Source organism: Vicia villosa, linkage group LG6 (assembly GCF_029867415.1).
Source record: "Vicia villosa cultivar HV-30 ecotype Madison, WI linkage group LG6, Vvil1.0, whole genome shotgun sequence".
Classification (NCBI taxonomy): Eukaryota; Viridiplantae; Streptophyta; class Magnoliopsida; order Fabales; family Fabaceae; genus Vicia; species Vicia villosa.
In genome coordinates, this window is record NC_081185.1 from 7238703 (window position 1) to 7257389 (window position 18687).

General features: G+C 34.8%; 1 protein-coding gene across 1 annotated transcript; it reads left to right on the forward strand.

Moving 5' to 3' along the window:
* Nucleotides 1-1918: 1918 nt before the first annotated feature.
* LOC131608820 (amino acid transporter AVT1I-like) lies at nt 1919-7567 on the forward strand. The gene is made up of 3 exons (XM_058880385.1): nt 1919-2339; nt 5571-6178; nt 6933-7567. The coding sequence occupies exons 1-3, from the start codon at nt 2171-2173 to the stop codon at nt 7449-7451; spliced, it is 1296 nt and encodes a 431-aa protein (XP_058736368.1). The 5' UTR covers nt 1919-2170; the 3' UTR covers nt 7452-7567.
* Nucleotides 7568-18687: the final 11120 nt, after the last annotated feature.

Here is an 18687-nt window from a genome sequence, read left to right on the forward strand (position 1 = left end):
GGGGTGGTGCTAATCTTCGCGGCGGGATGAACGATCGCGGCAAACGTGTGATAACAAGACCAGGGTGCGGAACGGATGGCTATCTTGGTGATGGACGCCATTGAGGATTTAGTTGTGTTTTCTTCAATCAATTGTGTCAATGTATCGTTTATTTAATCAGTCGTAATCGATGTTTCCTTTCTTTAATCTATTATAACCAATGTTTTGTTTTCGATTATCAAATTTCATTTTACATTTTGTGCACTACATTTTTACAAATAATACAGTATTTAATCATCGATATATATATATATATATATATATATATATATATATATATATATATATATATATATATATATATATATATATATATATATATATAGGTATGTTTAACATAACTATAAAAAATGCAATTTTAAAACTATAAACCCTAAAAAATTAGTTTTAGAACAAGGTTAAAACCTATGTATTTAACAAAACTTTACAAAATAAAATTTGAAAAAAAAAGAAAAAAAATAACTTAAATAATTTAAAAAAAAATTTAAAAGAAAAAAATATAGTTACATTACTTAAAAAAAAAAAAAAAAAAAGGGGGGGAGCACACTTAGGCGCCAAATGGTATGGCTATTAGGGCAAAATGCCTAGCCTAATACGCCATTCCATTTGGCGCATACACCCACATTTTTAGGGTTAGCCAAATGGTTTGGCGTATTCACCTAAAATATACACCTATGCGCCAAACCATTTGGCGCATTCACTTACATTCGGTCCCAAACCTAGACATTTTGGTAAATACCCCGAAAACATGGTTTTTTTTGTAATTTTATTATTAAACCTGGTTATTTAAATTTTTTTTTTCACATAAATATACATTATTAAAATTAAAACATAGTCAAAAATTCAAAAAGTTTCAATTAAATTTATCTCAAAAATAAAATTTGTTTGATTCTTTAAAATGATTTTTATGAAAAATAATTTCAAACTAGATTTATTTTTAACACATATTTAATAATTTAAAATATTTGTTTTAAAACACAATTACATAATTATACATTATTAAAAATTATAACATGCTCAAAATCACTAAATTTTTCAAAAAGAAATTAAATCTTTTTTTATTAAAAGTTATTCAAAATAACTTTAAATATAAGTGATTTTTAAACTTTCAGTATTACAAAAATATCATAACAAAATATGAAGTGCTTAAAATAAAATTTCATAAAAAATTATTGATATAAATGTTTTTAAAAATTAGATGTAATTCTTTAAACAAAAATACACATAATACTATAAAAATCATTTAAAAACAAAACTAAAAACGGGTTTATTATTTTAACATTTGAACTTTATCTATATAAAAAATCACGTTGGAATTAGCTTCACCTTTTTTCTTTGGAGCGGATTGAATTTGATGTTCAGGTTTATCTATATTAAAAAACACATTTGAACTAACTTTACCTTTTTTTCTTTAGTGCAAATTGATCTTTATGTTGAGGTTTTGTCGCCATGTGTTGAGATCAATAATGCATTTATCTATTTGCTACACCAATTATTTAATCAACAATTTCTTTACGGAATCAATAAATGCAGTCAAGATTTTCTAATTGGTTAATTTCATATATATATATATATATATATATATATATATATATATATATATATATATATATATATATATATATATATATATATATATATATATATATATATATATATATATATATTAGTAATAAAATGAAGGAATAAATAAGTTTTTGGTCCTTATAAATAATTGCAGTTTTTATTTTTAGCCTCTCCCTGCCTTTAGGCAATGGTTTTTAAAAAAAAAACATTGTCAAAATCATTTAAAATCGTTATCAAAACTTAAGAGGAATAAAAATGAAACTGTAATATTTAATATATATAAAGACCAAAAAATTTATTTAATCCTAAAAGAAACTTGACAAAAGTATAATATCTTTCTTTTATTTACATATTTTTAATTTTGAGATCTGGTCAACAATGACTCTCAAATTGGAAAGTGGGGAGTGTAAAGAAAACGCCAATTATATAAAGAAACATAAGCATGAAGAATGCACAAAGATTAATATTATTATATCTGAAAAGAAGAGATAAACATTGTTCTTAGCTTAGGCAAGATAGGAGTAATAAACAACAAAACTCGTCACTATCTCTCTTGAAAATCTCGATGGAAGGAGAAAGTGATAAGTGGCAGAAATGTGATGAAGATGCAACTCTGAATATTCCTTTGGTAGTAGAACATGAAGAAAGACAAATTTCTGGTTGCGGTCCCAACAACAATATTGTCACCACATCTTTCCTTAAAACTTGTTTCAATGGCCTCAATGCTTTATCAGGTAACCTTATTAACCTTAGTTTTTTCTTGTTTTAGTTTTGCATAACATAAAATGTTTATGGTTGTTGTTGTAGTAATTAATAGATGATTAGATTTGTGATGATAAACATAGACTATGGTCCAAAATTAATAGAGATAGAAAATGTGTGGGTTATACTCTTCTACTACTAGCTACTTTCCTGTCCTCATGTACTCTCATATATTGTAGATGAAGATAAGTGTTATGAGGAGGAGTTTTATCTAATAGTGACTAGACACTGTTTTTTCTTTGGATCAAGCATTCTGCATTTCATATCGTGGCTCTTATGATTTTGGATTTGAAATAAGGTTGTTGGCAATTTTTTTTACATAGTTTCCAGATGCAATATTGATGATGCAGTAGTTTCTGCAACTGCATAATGAACTATTTTAAATGTTTCTTGAAGTATTTTCTTTAAAACTAATAATTTCAAAACTGCAAAATTCAATTTACCAAAAGTTTAATGAAAAATCTTTATATTAAGTGTTTTTTATGGTGTATTTCAAACGCATCCCAATTATAATTTGTTGGACAAGTGACTCCAAATATAAGATGATGGAGATGAATTGTAGTATTCAAAATTCGTATTTAATTTAAATTTTTTATTACTTAAAAAGTAATTTGTATTAGTATTCACAAGATCAGAGATAAAAACAGCGGAAGAAAATAAAACAGTAAGGTAAATAACAGAAATTAAAGCGATAAGAGTTAGAGAGATGGCACTAGAGAATTATCAAACTTAAGCTGAATGTTGATCTAGTATTGTTCCAAAGAGATCTTAAGATTTCACTATAATATTGAACTTTTTCACGTTATGCCCTCAAGACCTTGATAGAAAAGAATCGAGAGGGTTTAAACTGACTTATCCCCTAGCAAAAAAGAGACTTTTTCCTCATTATGAACTCATGAACCAAGTTGAGATTTCATCGGATAAACCGAATAGAATTTTTACAGGCTAAGTTCCATAATCAAACCGAGATTTTTCAATGGTTGATCTCAAGAACCAAACCCAAATCTTCAAGAATATTGTACTTTTGAAAGTAAAACAATTATACGACACCAATACAACTCTTTCCACACAAGTAGTTTTCACTCACTAAGGAAACTTTGGAGAAACAATATATTTAAAGCGAGAGAAGAGAGAAATAAATTGTGAAGATTTAGGAAATTTTCGAATTCTGGTTTGAAATGAAGGGAGGAGAAGCCTCCTCTATAAAAGAATTTTTTTCTCAAAATGAAAATAAATCATGGAGCAATTTAATGGCCTAATCGATTAGGTGCATTAAATAATCTATTGTTGTGAACCTTAATGAAAGGATTTAATTTAGAGTCGTTACCATGATCATTAGCTTCAAACCTGTAAGCACGTATATCCTAATTCTTCTCTTTTTGATAATGACAACACATATCATAGGAAGGTGATAAAAATAAAATAGATAGATAAAATTTGAAGTGGTTAAACTCCCCCTCACATGAGAAGAGAGTATACTTCCACCCGTTAGGCATATTCAAACAAGCAGACAAAAACAAATATAACACATAGATCGCATATTATCATTTAGAGAATGGATGGAAAATGAAAGAGAAGCGACAGTTGAGTAAACTAATCCATACATGATTGATTTAAGATTCCTAGTTGTTCTAATGAAAAAGAAGCTTTTTTAGGAAGTTATTTTGTAAAAATGTCTACAAGTTGATTATACGAGGTCAAAAACCAAGTATGAATTTCTCTTTTTCAACATGATCCCTAATAAAGTGCTGCCTAAACTCAATGTGTTTAGTTCGAAAGTGAAATATCGGGTTTATGGCGCTAGTGTTGTCGCATTTTATCAGGAAAACTCCAAGATTAACACTGTAATCACTAAATTGTAGTGTCATCTAGATGACTTGTGAGCAACAACTACCTGCAACAATAACATATCATGTCTCAACTGTGGATTACATGACATTGGCTTGTTTCTTTCTACTATAGAAGACAAGCGAGTTCTCAAGTAAATAACACGTACCTCTGATACTTTTTCTATCCAATTTTCACTCAACGAACTTAGAATTAGTATACTCAACTAAGTTACAATCTACTCCTTTGGAGTACCATAAACCCATTTGTTATGTGTCAGTGAAATATCTGAGGATTCATTTGATCACACTGATACTTGATTCTTATGGGGTTGCTTGAAAATGATCGCACAAAGACACATATCTAACATGATATCTAGAAGAGATGTAGTGACATAAAAGATTGATCCAATCATACCTCGATATTTACTTTCCTCAACCAGTTTTTCCATTTTCGTCCTTGTCGAGGTTACATGATAGTTCATTCCTTAGTTTGATATATTTGAAATTGTATGAAGTATTGAAGCTCCTATCAATTGAAATTTTGAAATCTTTTTGCATCATTTCTGAAAAATTATTGCACAAAGACTCAAAAATTATTGCACAAAGACTCTTTAGTAGCACTAAAAATGATATCATCAACTTAAATCTGAACAAAAAAGGTTTCATGCTCGATTTTCTTGATAAAGGGTTTTATCAACTTATTCTTTTTAAAACTTATTTTCAAGCAAGAATCACTTTTGGGTATCTATATATATATATATATATATATATATATATATATATATATATATATATATATATATATATATATATATATATATATATATATATATATATATATCATCAAACCATTGAGATTTTGAAACCTCAAATTACCGTTTCTGTTCCAAAATTTAAGAAAAAGTTTACAACAACTCATCATTTTTTAATAGGGAATGGGATTAACAAAGGAGTATAAGGGATGCTCTGCCCGAAATACAACGCGGAAAGCTTCTACTACTCAAAGCAAATGAGAGGTAGAATATTCCAAACATGAAAATTACAATTATCCACTAGTTTATAAAAAGAAAATAGCCACTTCCAAAAATTAAAAACGATCTCCGACATACATTCAGTAAAGCTAAACGACTCATTCTTAAAAATATGCCTTTACTAACTGAGTCGAAGTTAGTACATTCCATAGATGAAGAGAAAGTTATAGCCTCTCATCCATCAAACAACAATGAAGTATCTTTGTTTGAACATGTCTTAATGGACTCAATTCAATTGCAGGTCTCCTCATTTCTATAGCAGAAAGATTATATAAACTATTTTCTCATTTTCTATTACCAAAAAAAAATGCTAATGATAGTTTAAATGATTTTAATTTTTCAGGTGTTGGAATACTATCAGTTCCATATGCATTAGCCTCAGGAGGGTGGTTAAGTTTAGCACTTTTATTTTCTATTGCAGCAGTAGCATTTTACTCCGGCTTATTAATGAAACGATGCATGGAAAAAAATCCGAATATTAGAACATATCCGGATATAGGTGAACTCGCATTTGGAAAAACCGGAAGATTAATAGTATCAATATCAATGTATGTGGAACTATACTTGGTTTCTACAGGGTTCTTGATTCTAGAAGGAGATAATTTGAGTAACTTATTGCCAATTGAAGAGTTTCAAGTGGTTGGCTTATCGATCGGTGCAAAGCAGTTCTTCGTGATATTGGTTGCTCTAATTATTTTGCCAACGGTTTGGTTGGATAATTTGAGTTTGATTTCTTATGTATCTGCAAGTGGTGTCTTCGCTTCTGCTATTATTATATTGTCAATATCATGGACTGCAACATTTGATGGAGTTGGTTTTTATCAAAAGGGTGATATTGTTAATTGGAATGGAATCCCTACTGCTGTTAGCTTGTATGCATTTTGCTATTGTGCACATCCAGTTTTTCCTACTCTCTACAATTCCATGAGGAACAAACATCAGTTCTCAAATGTAAGTGCTTTTGCTTTACTTTTTAAATATGTTTTGATTTGTGATTTCAATATAACTATTACTTGAGTTCAAAAATTGATAGTATAAACATGGTTTTAAATTTCAGTAGCGGTTGCATGTGTTGCGGCAGTTCCAGTGTGCATTGCGACCATTGCATGAGAAGAAAAATGAATTTTGGAGTTTTTAAATTTTTATTTTTGATGAAAATTAGTGCATAAATATGAGAGAAATTATCTGTTGCGGTTCATATGCAAGATTTTGAATCACGTTGTCATATGATTTGCATTTAAAACCGTGTGAGATAATTTCTCTCATATTTATACATTAATTTTCTTCAAAAATAAAAAACTACCAATTCTTTTTGCTCATGTAATGGTTTCGGTGCGCGCTGCATAAGATTCTAGTAGCAAATGCAATTGCATACTTTAATTTAAAATTATTATAAAATTATATTTTAAGAAAGTCAATATATAATTGAAAATTATATCTTCAATGGTTCTTTTGTTTACTTTTTCTTTAGAAAATAAACTTTAATTTAAAGATAATGCCAAGGAACTACTTCCAACATATAGAATAGTACAAAAATATTTTACTTTATTTCAAGCAATGGAAAGGACAAATACACAGACAAGAAAGTCTATACAAAATTTAATATATTAAATTTAAAGCACTTTGTTACTTTAATAATATAATAACATGTGTTCTTACCAAAAATAAAAATATATATTAACATGTGTTCCTTTATATATTGCAGGTCCTAATTGTATGTTTTATATTAACTACAGCTGGTTATGCATCAATGGCTATAATTGGTTACTTAATGTTTGGTTCAAAAGTTGAATCACAAGTAACATTAAACTTACCACTTAACAAGTTAAGTTCAAAAATTGCAATATACACAATATTGGTGAATCCAATAGCAAAGTTTGCTTTGATGGCAACACCAATTACAAATGCTTTGAAAGATTTATTTCCAAGGTCATACAAGAACAATAGAGTGACCAACATCTTTGTGAGCACTATCCTTGTAATTAGTAATGTCATTGTTGCATTGAGTGTTCCATTCTTTGGGTCTCTTATGTCATTGGTTGGAGCATTTCTAAGTGTCACTGCTTCCATTTTGCTTCCTTGTTTGTGTTACCTGAAGATTTCTGACACTTATAGGAAATTTGGGTTTGAGGCTATGATGATAGTGATAATAGTATTAGTAGCTATGGTAATGGGAATATTCGGAACATATACTTCAATTGTTGAAATAGTACAAAATTTGTAATAGGTAATGTATTATGTTGAAGTCTATTCTCATTTTCATGCATATCTTTAGAGTGAAATTTTAGCCGTTGAACTTATCCAACAAGTAGGAGAATAAAATAGTGACGGTTGAATAAATTCAACGGCTAAGATTTGTTAGAAATTTAGAGGGTATTCTTATATGATGTTGTATCAATTATATTTGGTTTTGGCCTATTTTATTTTTGGTATGAATTTATTTATTTATTTATTTATATATTTAAGATCAATGTTGGTTGTTTATTATCTTATGCAAACGATGAAAACTGATTTTAAAAATTCATATCTCCTCAAACGAAATAAGATCTAACAACAAATAAAAAAGTAAACAAATTTTTATATACTAAGTGTAAATTGTTTATGCAATATATATAATTTTACACCTAGTACAACTTCACTACAAGAAATCCTTAAAATAGCCAGGGGAATTAGCCAGGGGTAAATCTTCACGCAAATAAATGACTTTGCTTGGGGTAAAGCCCCTCGCAAACCACAATTTCAAAAAAAAAAAAACAACATTTGTATACCTAGGGGATACCCGTCGCAAATAGAAGAAGAGGGAAATTTTGGTTTTCAAAATCTGCATTGTGAGGGGATACCCCAAGCAAAATAAAGTGGCGCCAAAAAGAAAATTTGGTGGACAGCTAATGCAACATTTAGCGAGGGGCATCCCCAAGGAAATGGTAGTGCTGATTTTAGCGAGGGGTATCCCCTCGGAAAAAAGACGGTATTGTCTTATCAACTGTGCTAGCAGTCTGCGCGTGCAGTCCCCAAATTTCAAGGTTACAATTTGCGAGGGGTCCCCCCACGCCCCATTGGACCGTTTCGTTACCGACGGGTCTCCCCTCGCTGATATCTGAATTAGATCCGTTGCGCATTAATTGGACCGTTTTAACATTATTATTTATCTTTCTTCTTCCTTTTAACAACACAATTTCATTCCTCATGATACCAATCTTTGGATATTAGGGAAATGAATCCGTTAATACCCTGATTCTAACCAGGAGTAGCAAGATACAGAATACTACTCGATGATTAAGATTCAGCTGAAAAGGAAAGAATGGATAAGAAAGAGAATTTGTTGGTAAAACTTGTGTTGTTATTCATGATGTTTGCAACGGTATATAAATGCAAGCTGGATACAGGTCATCCACTCATTGCAAGGAATTCTAACAACTTTGACACCTCATCATTTAACTAAAACAATCCACTAAATGCCAAAATAAGAAAAAAACAAAAGTTTATTTGTTGACAATAGGAAAATATCCTATTACAATACCCTACGCTTCATGAACACACATGTCCTCATGGGTGAAAATTTGGAAACTTTTTGAGCAAATCATAATAGAATTCCCAAGTAGCCTCATCGATGGGTTGATCCTTCCACTGAACTAGTACTTTGGTAGCAGCAATACGACCTCGTTTGACCATTTTTCTGTCTAGAATCGCTGCAGGAATTTTTCCAGCCTCAACATTTGTAGCAGGTAGGTGCTGAATAGGTTGATTTTGAGGGTTGGGACACAATTTCAATTGTGAAACATGAAAGACATTGTGAATGGCAGCAGTAGGTGGAAGCTGCAACTGATACGCCGCAGAGCCAATGCGATCCAAAACAGGAAAAGGACCATAAAACTTGGGCAATAGCTTGTGGAACCTGTGTGATTTCAAGGACAATTGTCTGTAAGGTTGGAGCTTGAGGTACACATGATCCCCAATAGAAAACACCCTGTCACTTCTATGTTTATCAGCTTGTTGAGACATTCGGTTCTGAGCACGCAACAAATGAAACTTAAGAATTTTAATAGTTTCTTCCCTAGCCGAAAGAGACCTGTCAACACTGACTGTAGGAGCTGAACCAGGGAGGTATGGGAGGTGGATAGGTGGTGGTTGGCCATAAACGACTTCAAATGGAGTAGTGTGGATAGAAGAATGATAGTTCGTGTTGTACCACCATTCAGCCAATGATAACCACTTGTGCCATTGAGTAGGTTTGTCCGAACACATGCACCTCAAATAGGTTTCTAAGCACTTGTTAACCACTTCCGTTTGGCCATCTGACTGAGGATGATAAGCAGAGGATTTATTCAAAGCAACACCCTGCAGTTTGAAAAACTCTTGCCAGAAAGAGCTAAGGAAAATCGGGTCTCTGTCACTAGTGATAGATTCCGGCATGCCATGCAATTTGAATACAGAATCCAAAAATAATTGAGCTACATCAATTGCAGTGTAAGGGCGTGTTAATGCCATGAAATGCGCGTATTTGCTCAACCTGTCAACAACCACAAAGATAACCTGTTTTCCTGCTGAAGGAGGTAGTCCCTCAATGAAATCCATGCTGATGGCAGACCAAACCATAGTAGGGATAGGTAGTGGCTGCAATAAGCCCGGAGAAGCGGCTAAGTCGGGTTTATTTTTCTGACAAGTTCCACAGTTCTTGACATAATTAACAATGTCCTTATTCATACCCTTCCAATAAAACAGCGTTTTCACTCGACTTGCAGTGACATCTCTGCCCGAATGACCTCCCACAGCAGAGTCATGTAACCACTTAAGGATGGAATCTATGATACAAGGTTTAGGACCAACTACTAGTTTACCTTTTCTTCGCAACTCATCTCTAATCCACGAAAACTTAGGATGAGAGTGAGGCTTAGTTTTCAGCTCCTGTATGATTTTTTTGAGATGCGGATCTGATTTCCATGAAAGTTTAATATTGTCTAATAGGTCCATATTAGCATTACGCAAAAGTAAAGGCAGTAACTCTGCTCCCACACGTCTTGATAAAGCATCGGCAGCAACATTTGTTGATCCAACCTTATATTGGATTTCAAAATCAAAACCCAATAGCTTAGCCACCCAAACCTGTTGAAATTGAGTGTTAAGCTTCTGATCCAACATATGTTTAATACTTTTCTGATCAGTTTTAATAATGAAGGGTGCATGTGAAAGATAGGAACCCCATTTCTGCACAGCATACACAATGGCCAACAGCTCACGTTCATACACCGACATAGCCTGTTGTTTGGGTCCCAAAGCCTTACTTATATACGCAATAGGATGATGATCCTGCATTAGCACAACTCCGATACCTTTCCCGGAGGCGTCTGTTTCAACAATGAATTTTTTGGAGAAATCTGGAAGACATAATACAGGTGCAGAAACTAAGGCCTGTTTGAGCTCCATGAAAGCCTTAGTCGCAATGTCAGACCAGAAAAAATTATCTTTCTTGAGCAATTCAGTCAAAGGTTGGGCTAGTTTACCAAATTTTTTAACAAACCTCCTATAATATCCAGCTAAGCCCAAAAAACCTCGCAATTGCTTAAGGTTTTGAGGAATAGGCCAAGAACTAACCGCTTGAATCTTTGTAGGATCAGTGGACACCCCGTCTTTAGTGATAAAGTGACCCAAGTATTCTACCTTTGGCAAGGCAAATGCACATTTAGACTTATTTAGGAACAAATTATTATCCCTAATGGTTTGAAAAATGAGCTGTAGATGCACTTCGTGGTCTTCAAGAGATTTGCTATAAATCAATAAATCATCAAAGAAAATGATGACAAACTTCCTCAAGAATAGTTTAAAGACATGATTCATGAGTGATTGATGTCATACCCCAAAATTTACCCGATAAAACTTGCATCTGCCAATTTATTAAGGGCATTAAAAATTAGGAGTCATGGGGTTTAATATATCTATTATTAAACTCACTCTCTTATAAAATTCCCGTATAGATTGGTTTAAAATAAGTGGAGGAGTGAATAGCGAATATTGGAGATCCAATTCATTTAGGCCCAATTATTTCTCATTCATTTTAATTAATAAGATTTTTATTTTTTTATTATGGGTTTAAATAGAGACTATTACTAAAAAAAAAAAGGGGAGGGGTATATTCAAAATAGGGGCGCTGATAAACCCAACTGGGCCCGAGCCCACTCAAAAAAATGATAATGATGTTTATTTGTCTTGGTCAAAAATATATATGCTAATCATCTCTTAAGTTTATCATTATTGTTGAGCCTGATTAAGTATTGGTTATTAGATATTATTAATTAGCATCATCATTGGGTTTATTTAACCAAATTTATTCTGCTGATTAATTGATTAAATAATTAAAAAAGTAAAGCAAAGTTATTGGTTTTTTGGTTATTGGATTGTTGATTGGGCCGAAAACAAAACAAGAATGGGCCGGATTCGTTGGGCCACGTGTGAACCATTGGACCGGGTCAGAACCGACCCGGGTCCTGCTCATCTCCCCCAACCTCCAGCCAAACCCTAGTTCCATCTCTTGCAGCCGCCGCTCACCACCTCCAAACGCCGAACCCTAAATCGGTACTCAACCCAGGCCCAAAGATGAATCAGATTAAATCTTCAAACTCAATCAAATCGTAAAGAGAATCATATAACAGAAATGAATCGAATCAAACTTCAGATTAAAGAGGAAATTAAATCGAATGTTAAAACAGAAATTAGACAAATTTTATTGAATCAAATCTTGAATCAATTACAAATCAATAATTCCTAATTTACAATCGAATCAACTCCTAAAACTAACTGAATCCCTAATTTCCTAAAACAACAATTCAAACCTAAGTATAAATTAAAAGAAAACAGATGAAGAAAGGGAAGGAGATTCTTCTGGAGAGGACGATAGCGCCGCCGCGAGTTCGGACATTGCCTTTACCTTCGATTAAACCTGCAAACACGCGCGGAGAAATTAGCGACGGGGATTTAAACGATCCAGAAATTCAAGAAATTAAGGTGAGATCTCGTAACGAGTAGCTTAGACTGTGTTCGGTTGCATGTTGATGTACTTTATTTTTTAATCTGGAAATTTAGGGGTTAGGGTTCTTCGAATTCAAAGGTAGGGTTCTTAGATTGTTAGGTTTTTTTGTTTTTTTATCTGTGTTCTGGGTTTGAATAGGTCGAGGGTTTGAGGATTCCGGTTGATATTCAACCGGAAATCTGGATTTCACGGCGGTTTGAGAGGGGTTCACGGTGGTTTTGCGGTTTTGTTCATAAGAGAGAAGAGAGGTTTGAAAGCGTGAGGGAAAGAAGAGAGAAGCTAGAGAGAGAAAAAACGGAGAGAAATGAGAGAGGAATTTTCAGAATCCCTGCGTTAATCTCTCCTGGGCAGCCGAGTCGTCGCCACTTGTCCTTCCATGGACACTTGGCGGGCATCACTGAACGTGATTCAGTGTGCCTCCATTCAGTGCACCCTATCCAGTATCACATGCAGACTGTTTGATCCATTTGGGGTCTAGATCCAACGTTCCAAATCCGAGAATACACCATACACCACACCCTTGCGTCACACTGAATCATACGGATACTCAACCCTAATGGGCCAAGCCCCTTGCTATTAACACACCCCTAAATTACTACCCAACAATAAAACACACCCCCCCTGTATATAAACAAAAATAAAATTCAATTAAAAAAACCCTTGGATTTGTTTAGTAATTTACTAGTAAATGATGAATTAAAACTTGTTAATTTTATTCTAATAGTTCACTAATTAATTCTCCTAATTTTGGTTAACGTTAATTAACTGATTAAATAAACTTCTGAAAATTGTGGGATTATTTTTAATAACTTAGCTTAATTTCTCCTCAAACCGACTAAATCTATTAGTCGTATTAGACGAGAAATAAAACTGTTCTGATCAATTCATAACTTACTTGCTCTCAATAATTCTCTCCTCGACCCGATTGAAACTATCAGTCGCTTTAGACGAGAGATAAAAAAAATACTTGAAGATTAAAACACAATTAATTTGCTGCCCGCGATGATCGAATCAATTGATCTGAGTAACCAGCAATGCTCATCAATCTGTTAGCTATACTGGTCGAATCTATCGATCACCGCATCTAACAGTAACAAATTAAATCAGGGTTGTACGCCCAAACCTTAAAAAACACTAAACCACGACACTACAGATTTCAATCACTGCGATGTTCACAACTACGATAAGGTAATTCAAAATGCCTTCGAACATTCGCATTTCAAAACAATTTCAAAACAACTTTAAAACAACTTCAATCCACCTCAAATCAAATTCAATTCTAAGGCGTACAACCCTTCCCCGAACTACGTGGACTCTGATCCTCCATAAGGAGGTACGTAGGCACTTGGTAACAAGGCGAGTCTCCCCCTAAAAATCTTAATTCAGTTCTAAATCATAATTTTTACCCTTTTCATTTTATTAGCTATAAACCTTATCCTTTGCCATAAACCCTTATCTTTGCAATGTTAGCCTTTAGGAAAGGGTTGAGGGTGCCTAACACCTTCCCTCAACCTGATTATAATAACTTACCTTGAATCTCATATCTGCGTAGGGTTTCCTATTCGCCCTTCAGAATAGGTGGCGACTCTAAAGCTTAATTTTTAGGGCAAGTTGCTACAGCTGGCGACTCTGCTGGGGACAATCATCAATGGTGAATTATTATGCTCCTAAGGCTTGAGAGGGTTTAGGTTTTGGCAAACTTTTTAGGTTTTGGCGAACTTTTTTGGGGTTTGGCAAATTTTGCCAAAATTAGGGTTTGGTTTAGAATTTAGGTTTTCCTTAAATATTTAAATTTTTATTTATTTATTCATCTGCAATTTATTTATTTACGTTTAATTTAATTAAATATCTTTATATTTGTTATTTTATGGTATTCTGTTGGATATTGTAAATTGCTGTTAAGCCTAAGCGTGGGAATTATAATAATGACCAGAGGGGAATTACATCGCCTACGAGTCTTATTATAATTCCACTCAGAGTGGGTTAGATATTCGGAAAGGTCTGATACGAGGCTCGACCTTGTTGAGGGATGGACTGGGTATTTAGCTGATCTCTCTGGGAACCAACCCCTAAAATTCGAACCTCATGGACCAATGAGTCGTTCCAAAATCCAAAGAGACAAAAAGTCTCGGCGGTTACGAACGATCCCATGAGACCTTCTAGAACATTCCCGTGGGAAGGGTAGGCCCCTGAGCCGTTACGTCGAACCTATGAACCTAGGGCTTATATGCTTATGTGTTTAACTGTATGCTTTCATTATATTTTATATATCTCATATAATTGTGGCATTCATCATGCATCATGTGCATTCTTGCATCATGTCTTATCCAAAAAAAATAATGAGAAAAAAAAGAAGAAGAAAGGAGTTATTACACCAATGGATGTGGATAAGACATAAACACGCATAAAACATATCCTTCATGGCATGCATATCATTGTCATGGCATTGAAAGAAGATTTCTCTTTTACCTTCAGAGCAAGAGACCATTGGGAAGGATAATTTAACATCCCGACCGTCTTATCAGACAAGATTTCAACAAAAGAAATCAATGGATCAGCTAGAACAGAATCAAGCCGCCCTTCGTGAGGAGGTGGATCAACTGAAGGTTAGTGTGGAAGAGGTTAAAGGAGGTATGACTCAGATGCTAGGACTCATGAAGGCCCTACTAGATAAACAAGAAAAGGCAAAAGAGGTTCAGTCTGAGGATACCCTGGTTCAGGATGAGATTCCCAACGACGAAAACCCGCTGCTAGGATTTGTTTCAGGCTTTGGCCCGGCTAAGGATAGACCTCAAGTCCGATCTGTCAGGAGAGCTATCCAATTCCAAGAGAAAGGAGAGACCTCTCAAGAAGGTTTTGTCCCCACTCCACAAACAAAAGGAACAACCCGCACAGTTCGCATTCCTGCTAACAATGCCCTTAAGGATGATGATTACCTGGATCTACAATACGGAGTACAAGGGGTGGATAACACATACCAAGCACCTCAGACACAACAGTCTAATCCCAACTCTAGGGAAGACTCCAAGGACAGTGAACAAATCAAGGCGCTGGAGGAGAGACTAAAAGTGGTAGAAGGATACGATGTCTTCGATGTGGATGCCTTCGAAATGAGTCTGGTCTCAGACTTAACTATCCCTCGCAAATTCAAGATTCCCGACTTCGAGAAATACAAAGGACTCACATGTCCGAGGAATCACTTGCGCATGTATGTGCGAAAAATGGCTGCCTATGCTCACGATCCAAAGCTAATGATACATTTCTTTCAAGAAAGCTTAAGCGGAGCATCTATTGACTGGTACATGCAATTAGAGAAGTCTTCTGTCCGAAGCTGGAATGATCTGGCCAACACCTTCTTAAAGCATTACAAGTACAACCTGGACATGGCACCCAATCGGATGCAATTACAAAATATGTCACAGAAGAAGGATGAATTATTCAAGGAGTATGCCCAAAGGTGGAGGGAGATGGCTTCTCGAGTCCAACCTCCCCTAATGGAAAAAGAACTGGTGGACATATTTATGAGCACCTTGCAAGGACCATACTACGACAAGATGGTCGGAAGCACATCTTCAGGGTTCTCGGACTTGGTAGTCATTGGCGAAAGAATTGAAGATGGGATCAAAAATGGAAAGATACAAGGGGCACCCTCAGGTTCCTTTCACACAAAGAAGTCATATGACGGAAAAAAGGAACCCAACACTGTTGGAGCGATCCTGGTTAATCAGACACCAACACTACAGCAGAAGGATCAGCAAAAACAACAGGGTGGCCAGCGCCCCTGGAGATCCAAGCCAAAACGGTCATTCACCCCGTTGCACATGCCATTATCTCAAGCTTTGCAACATCTGCTCAGTCAGAACTTAATAACTCTGCTGCCTCCATACTCAGCTCCAGCTAATCCCGCTCCTGGGTACAAGCATCATGCCAGGTGTGCTTATCATTCAGATAGTCCTGGTCATGATACAGAGGATTGTGGGCCGTTGAAGCACAAGATCCAAGATCTAATTGAAGAAAGGCTCATTGAGTTTGAACAGCCTCGCAAGTCTAATGCTACAAGTGGCTAGAAGAAGGATTTCCCTAGACCATTAGTTTTTGTTTCATTTGCAATTTCCTTTTAGTTTGTTTAAACATTGGTTTGCAGTATACGCTATGTACTTTACAAAAATCATTAATGCATTTGCTTACGTTTGTCTTGGTTTATTCCTAGTGTGTTCACTATATTCAAAATTGTGTTTTTACTTGGTTTTTATTATTATTTGTGATTTTCAACTTTTGTTCAAAGATGTGTACCTTTGGAGGGAGAATGACGAAAACGATACCACAATTTCATATAGTACGCTTTCAAACAGACCGTGTTGACGATGTACAGGCATTGTTTCAATTCTAATACAGTGGAGATATAAGGATGTTAATCCCTTGTCAACCCCGTTGAGCCTAAGAAGTAGGAGTTTTCCTTCACGTACAAAATAAAAAAACCTCAAAATATAACCTGGGATAGGGTAGCTGTTCAGTTAACTCGATTATCTCAAATTGTTCCTTTGAACATAATCACTGATGGTTCTCCGTCATAATTAAGCCTGGCAGTCAATTGTCCGCAAAGAAAAAGAAAAAAACAACGCAAGGCCCGCCAAGTCAAAACCTATTAAGGAGACTCAGGCAAAATTGGGGCATCCCGCTGACTGTATTTTTTTATAAACAGTTCAGGCAAAATTGGGGATAATAAAGTAAAAAAAGGGGCACAATATATCCCCGACAAATGGAAAATATTACAAAAAAAAGGATGACTGCCTTCGCAAATAAACCTTCGGTTTTTGAACCATCATAAATGTCAATGTCATAATTCCCAAATTCTTTTGGAGACTAAATGCATAGTTAAACTGAGCATAGGACTGGAGAACTTCACGAAGATTGGGGTGGGTTAAATAAATTTTGAGCCTCATATCTTTTGTTTCTTAAAACCGTGAACCAGGCCACGTTACAACCTTTAAAAGTCCTAACTGAAACATGGTTAGTTCGAAAGCATACCGTTACAAAAAAGGTATCCCGACTCCTTAAGGTCTACTATAACTTTTGAGTTGATATCACTTTCTTACAAAAAAAACTTTGTTTTTTACTCAAAAAAAATGTTTTTAAACTTCCAAGACAGACATATGCATTCGCATCTTATGATTTTCATTATAAAGCGCACTTGTCTGTATAGATTCAAATGTTTTAACATCAGGGAGAAGTTGCATGGCTAATGGCTAAAAATCCCACCGACTGGCGAAGTAGCTTTAAAAGCATATCAAAGAAGAAATATCTCTTACGCCTGACTCGGATGGCTGGTGTACACACAAGGCATAGCCTGTTGTCATCCTATTAATCTGGGACAATCTAATCAAGATCCATGGGATCTCTCAAGGACTCTGAATAGCCCGTGGGGAAAGTCCATTACTAGGGGGCACGTTGCAAAAGGTCACTCAGTATCAAATGTTGTCAATACCACTCTCACGTCCTTTCCAGGAACTTCTATAGAACATCTCTCAATTTTTCCATGTGGTCTTCTTTAAGACATGTTCAAATATCTATTACCCTTTCTAGGAGTCCTTTTCAAATAGTCTTCTTTAAGACACATTCTACAAACCTTTCCAGGTATCTCTCGTCATTTTTCAGCGATCTTTTCAGATAGTCTTCTCTAGGACATATCCCTTTCTAAAAACCTTTTCTAGGTGGTCTTCTGTAAGACGTCTCCTAACTTTTTCAGGCTTCTTTAAGATATTCCTTTTCAGGTAATATTCTCTAAAAAAAATCCCTTGTCCTTTCCAGGAACCTTTCTAGGTAATCTTCTCAAAGACCCCGTCAATCTTTTCAGACATGTTCAAATTTCTCCTATAAACCGTGTCAAGCTTTGTTTAAAGTACAATCTCCTTTGGGACGGTCTCCTATCCTTTCTAGGGTAATCTTCTTCAAAATATCTTTTCCTGAGTTTTGTTTAAAACACCACATTCCTCAAAACAGTCTTTATCCTCTATGGGATTCTTTGACCTTCTTTGCAAACGTGCCTCCCCGAGCTTTGTTTAAAGCACAGTCTTGTTCAAGACAATCTCATGCCCGTTCCCGAAACCTCTTCAGGTAATCTCACAGAAGACATCCTCTCATTCTGAGTATTCAGCGAAATTTTGTCCATCAGACACGACCAAGACGCATGACTAATTGTGATAAGCATCTGCTTCACATCCGAATCAATACCTAGCATCAGGGAGATTGGGTTAATCAAAGGCGATCATTGTTAGTAAAGATCCCTGAACCGGGGGAACCACATCTAGGGGGTTCTCCTAAACAGGGGCATACAATCAATGATCCTATCGACTGGGGCATATATTTCAGGAATTCAAATACTGGGGCAGTGCATATCAGGTTTGTGGCATGACAGGGAAGCATTGCTGCGTAATTG

Coding starts and splice junctions, on each gene's coding strand:
- LOC131608820 (XM_058880385.1), top strand. CDS start 2,171: ATGGAAGGAGAAAGTGATAAGTGGCAGAAATGTGATGAAGATGCAACT. Junction 2,340..5,570: donor TGGCCTCAATGCTTTATCAG/GTAACCTTATTA, acceptor TTAATTTTTCAG/GTGTTGGAATACTATCAGTT. Junction 6,179..6,932: donor ACAAACATCAGTTCTCAAAT/GTAAGTGCTTTT, acceptor TATATATTGCAG/GTCCTAATTGTATGTTTTAT.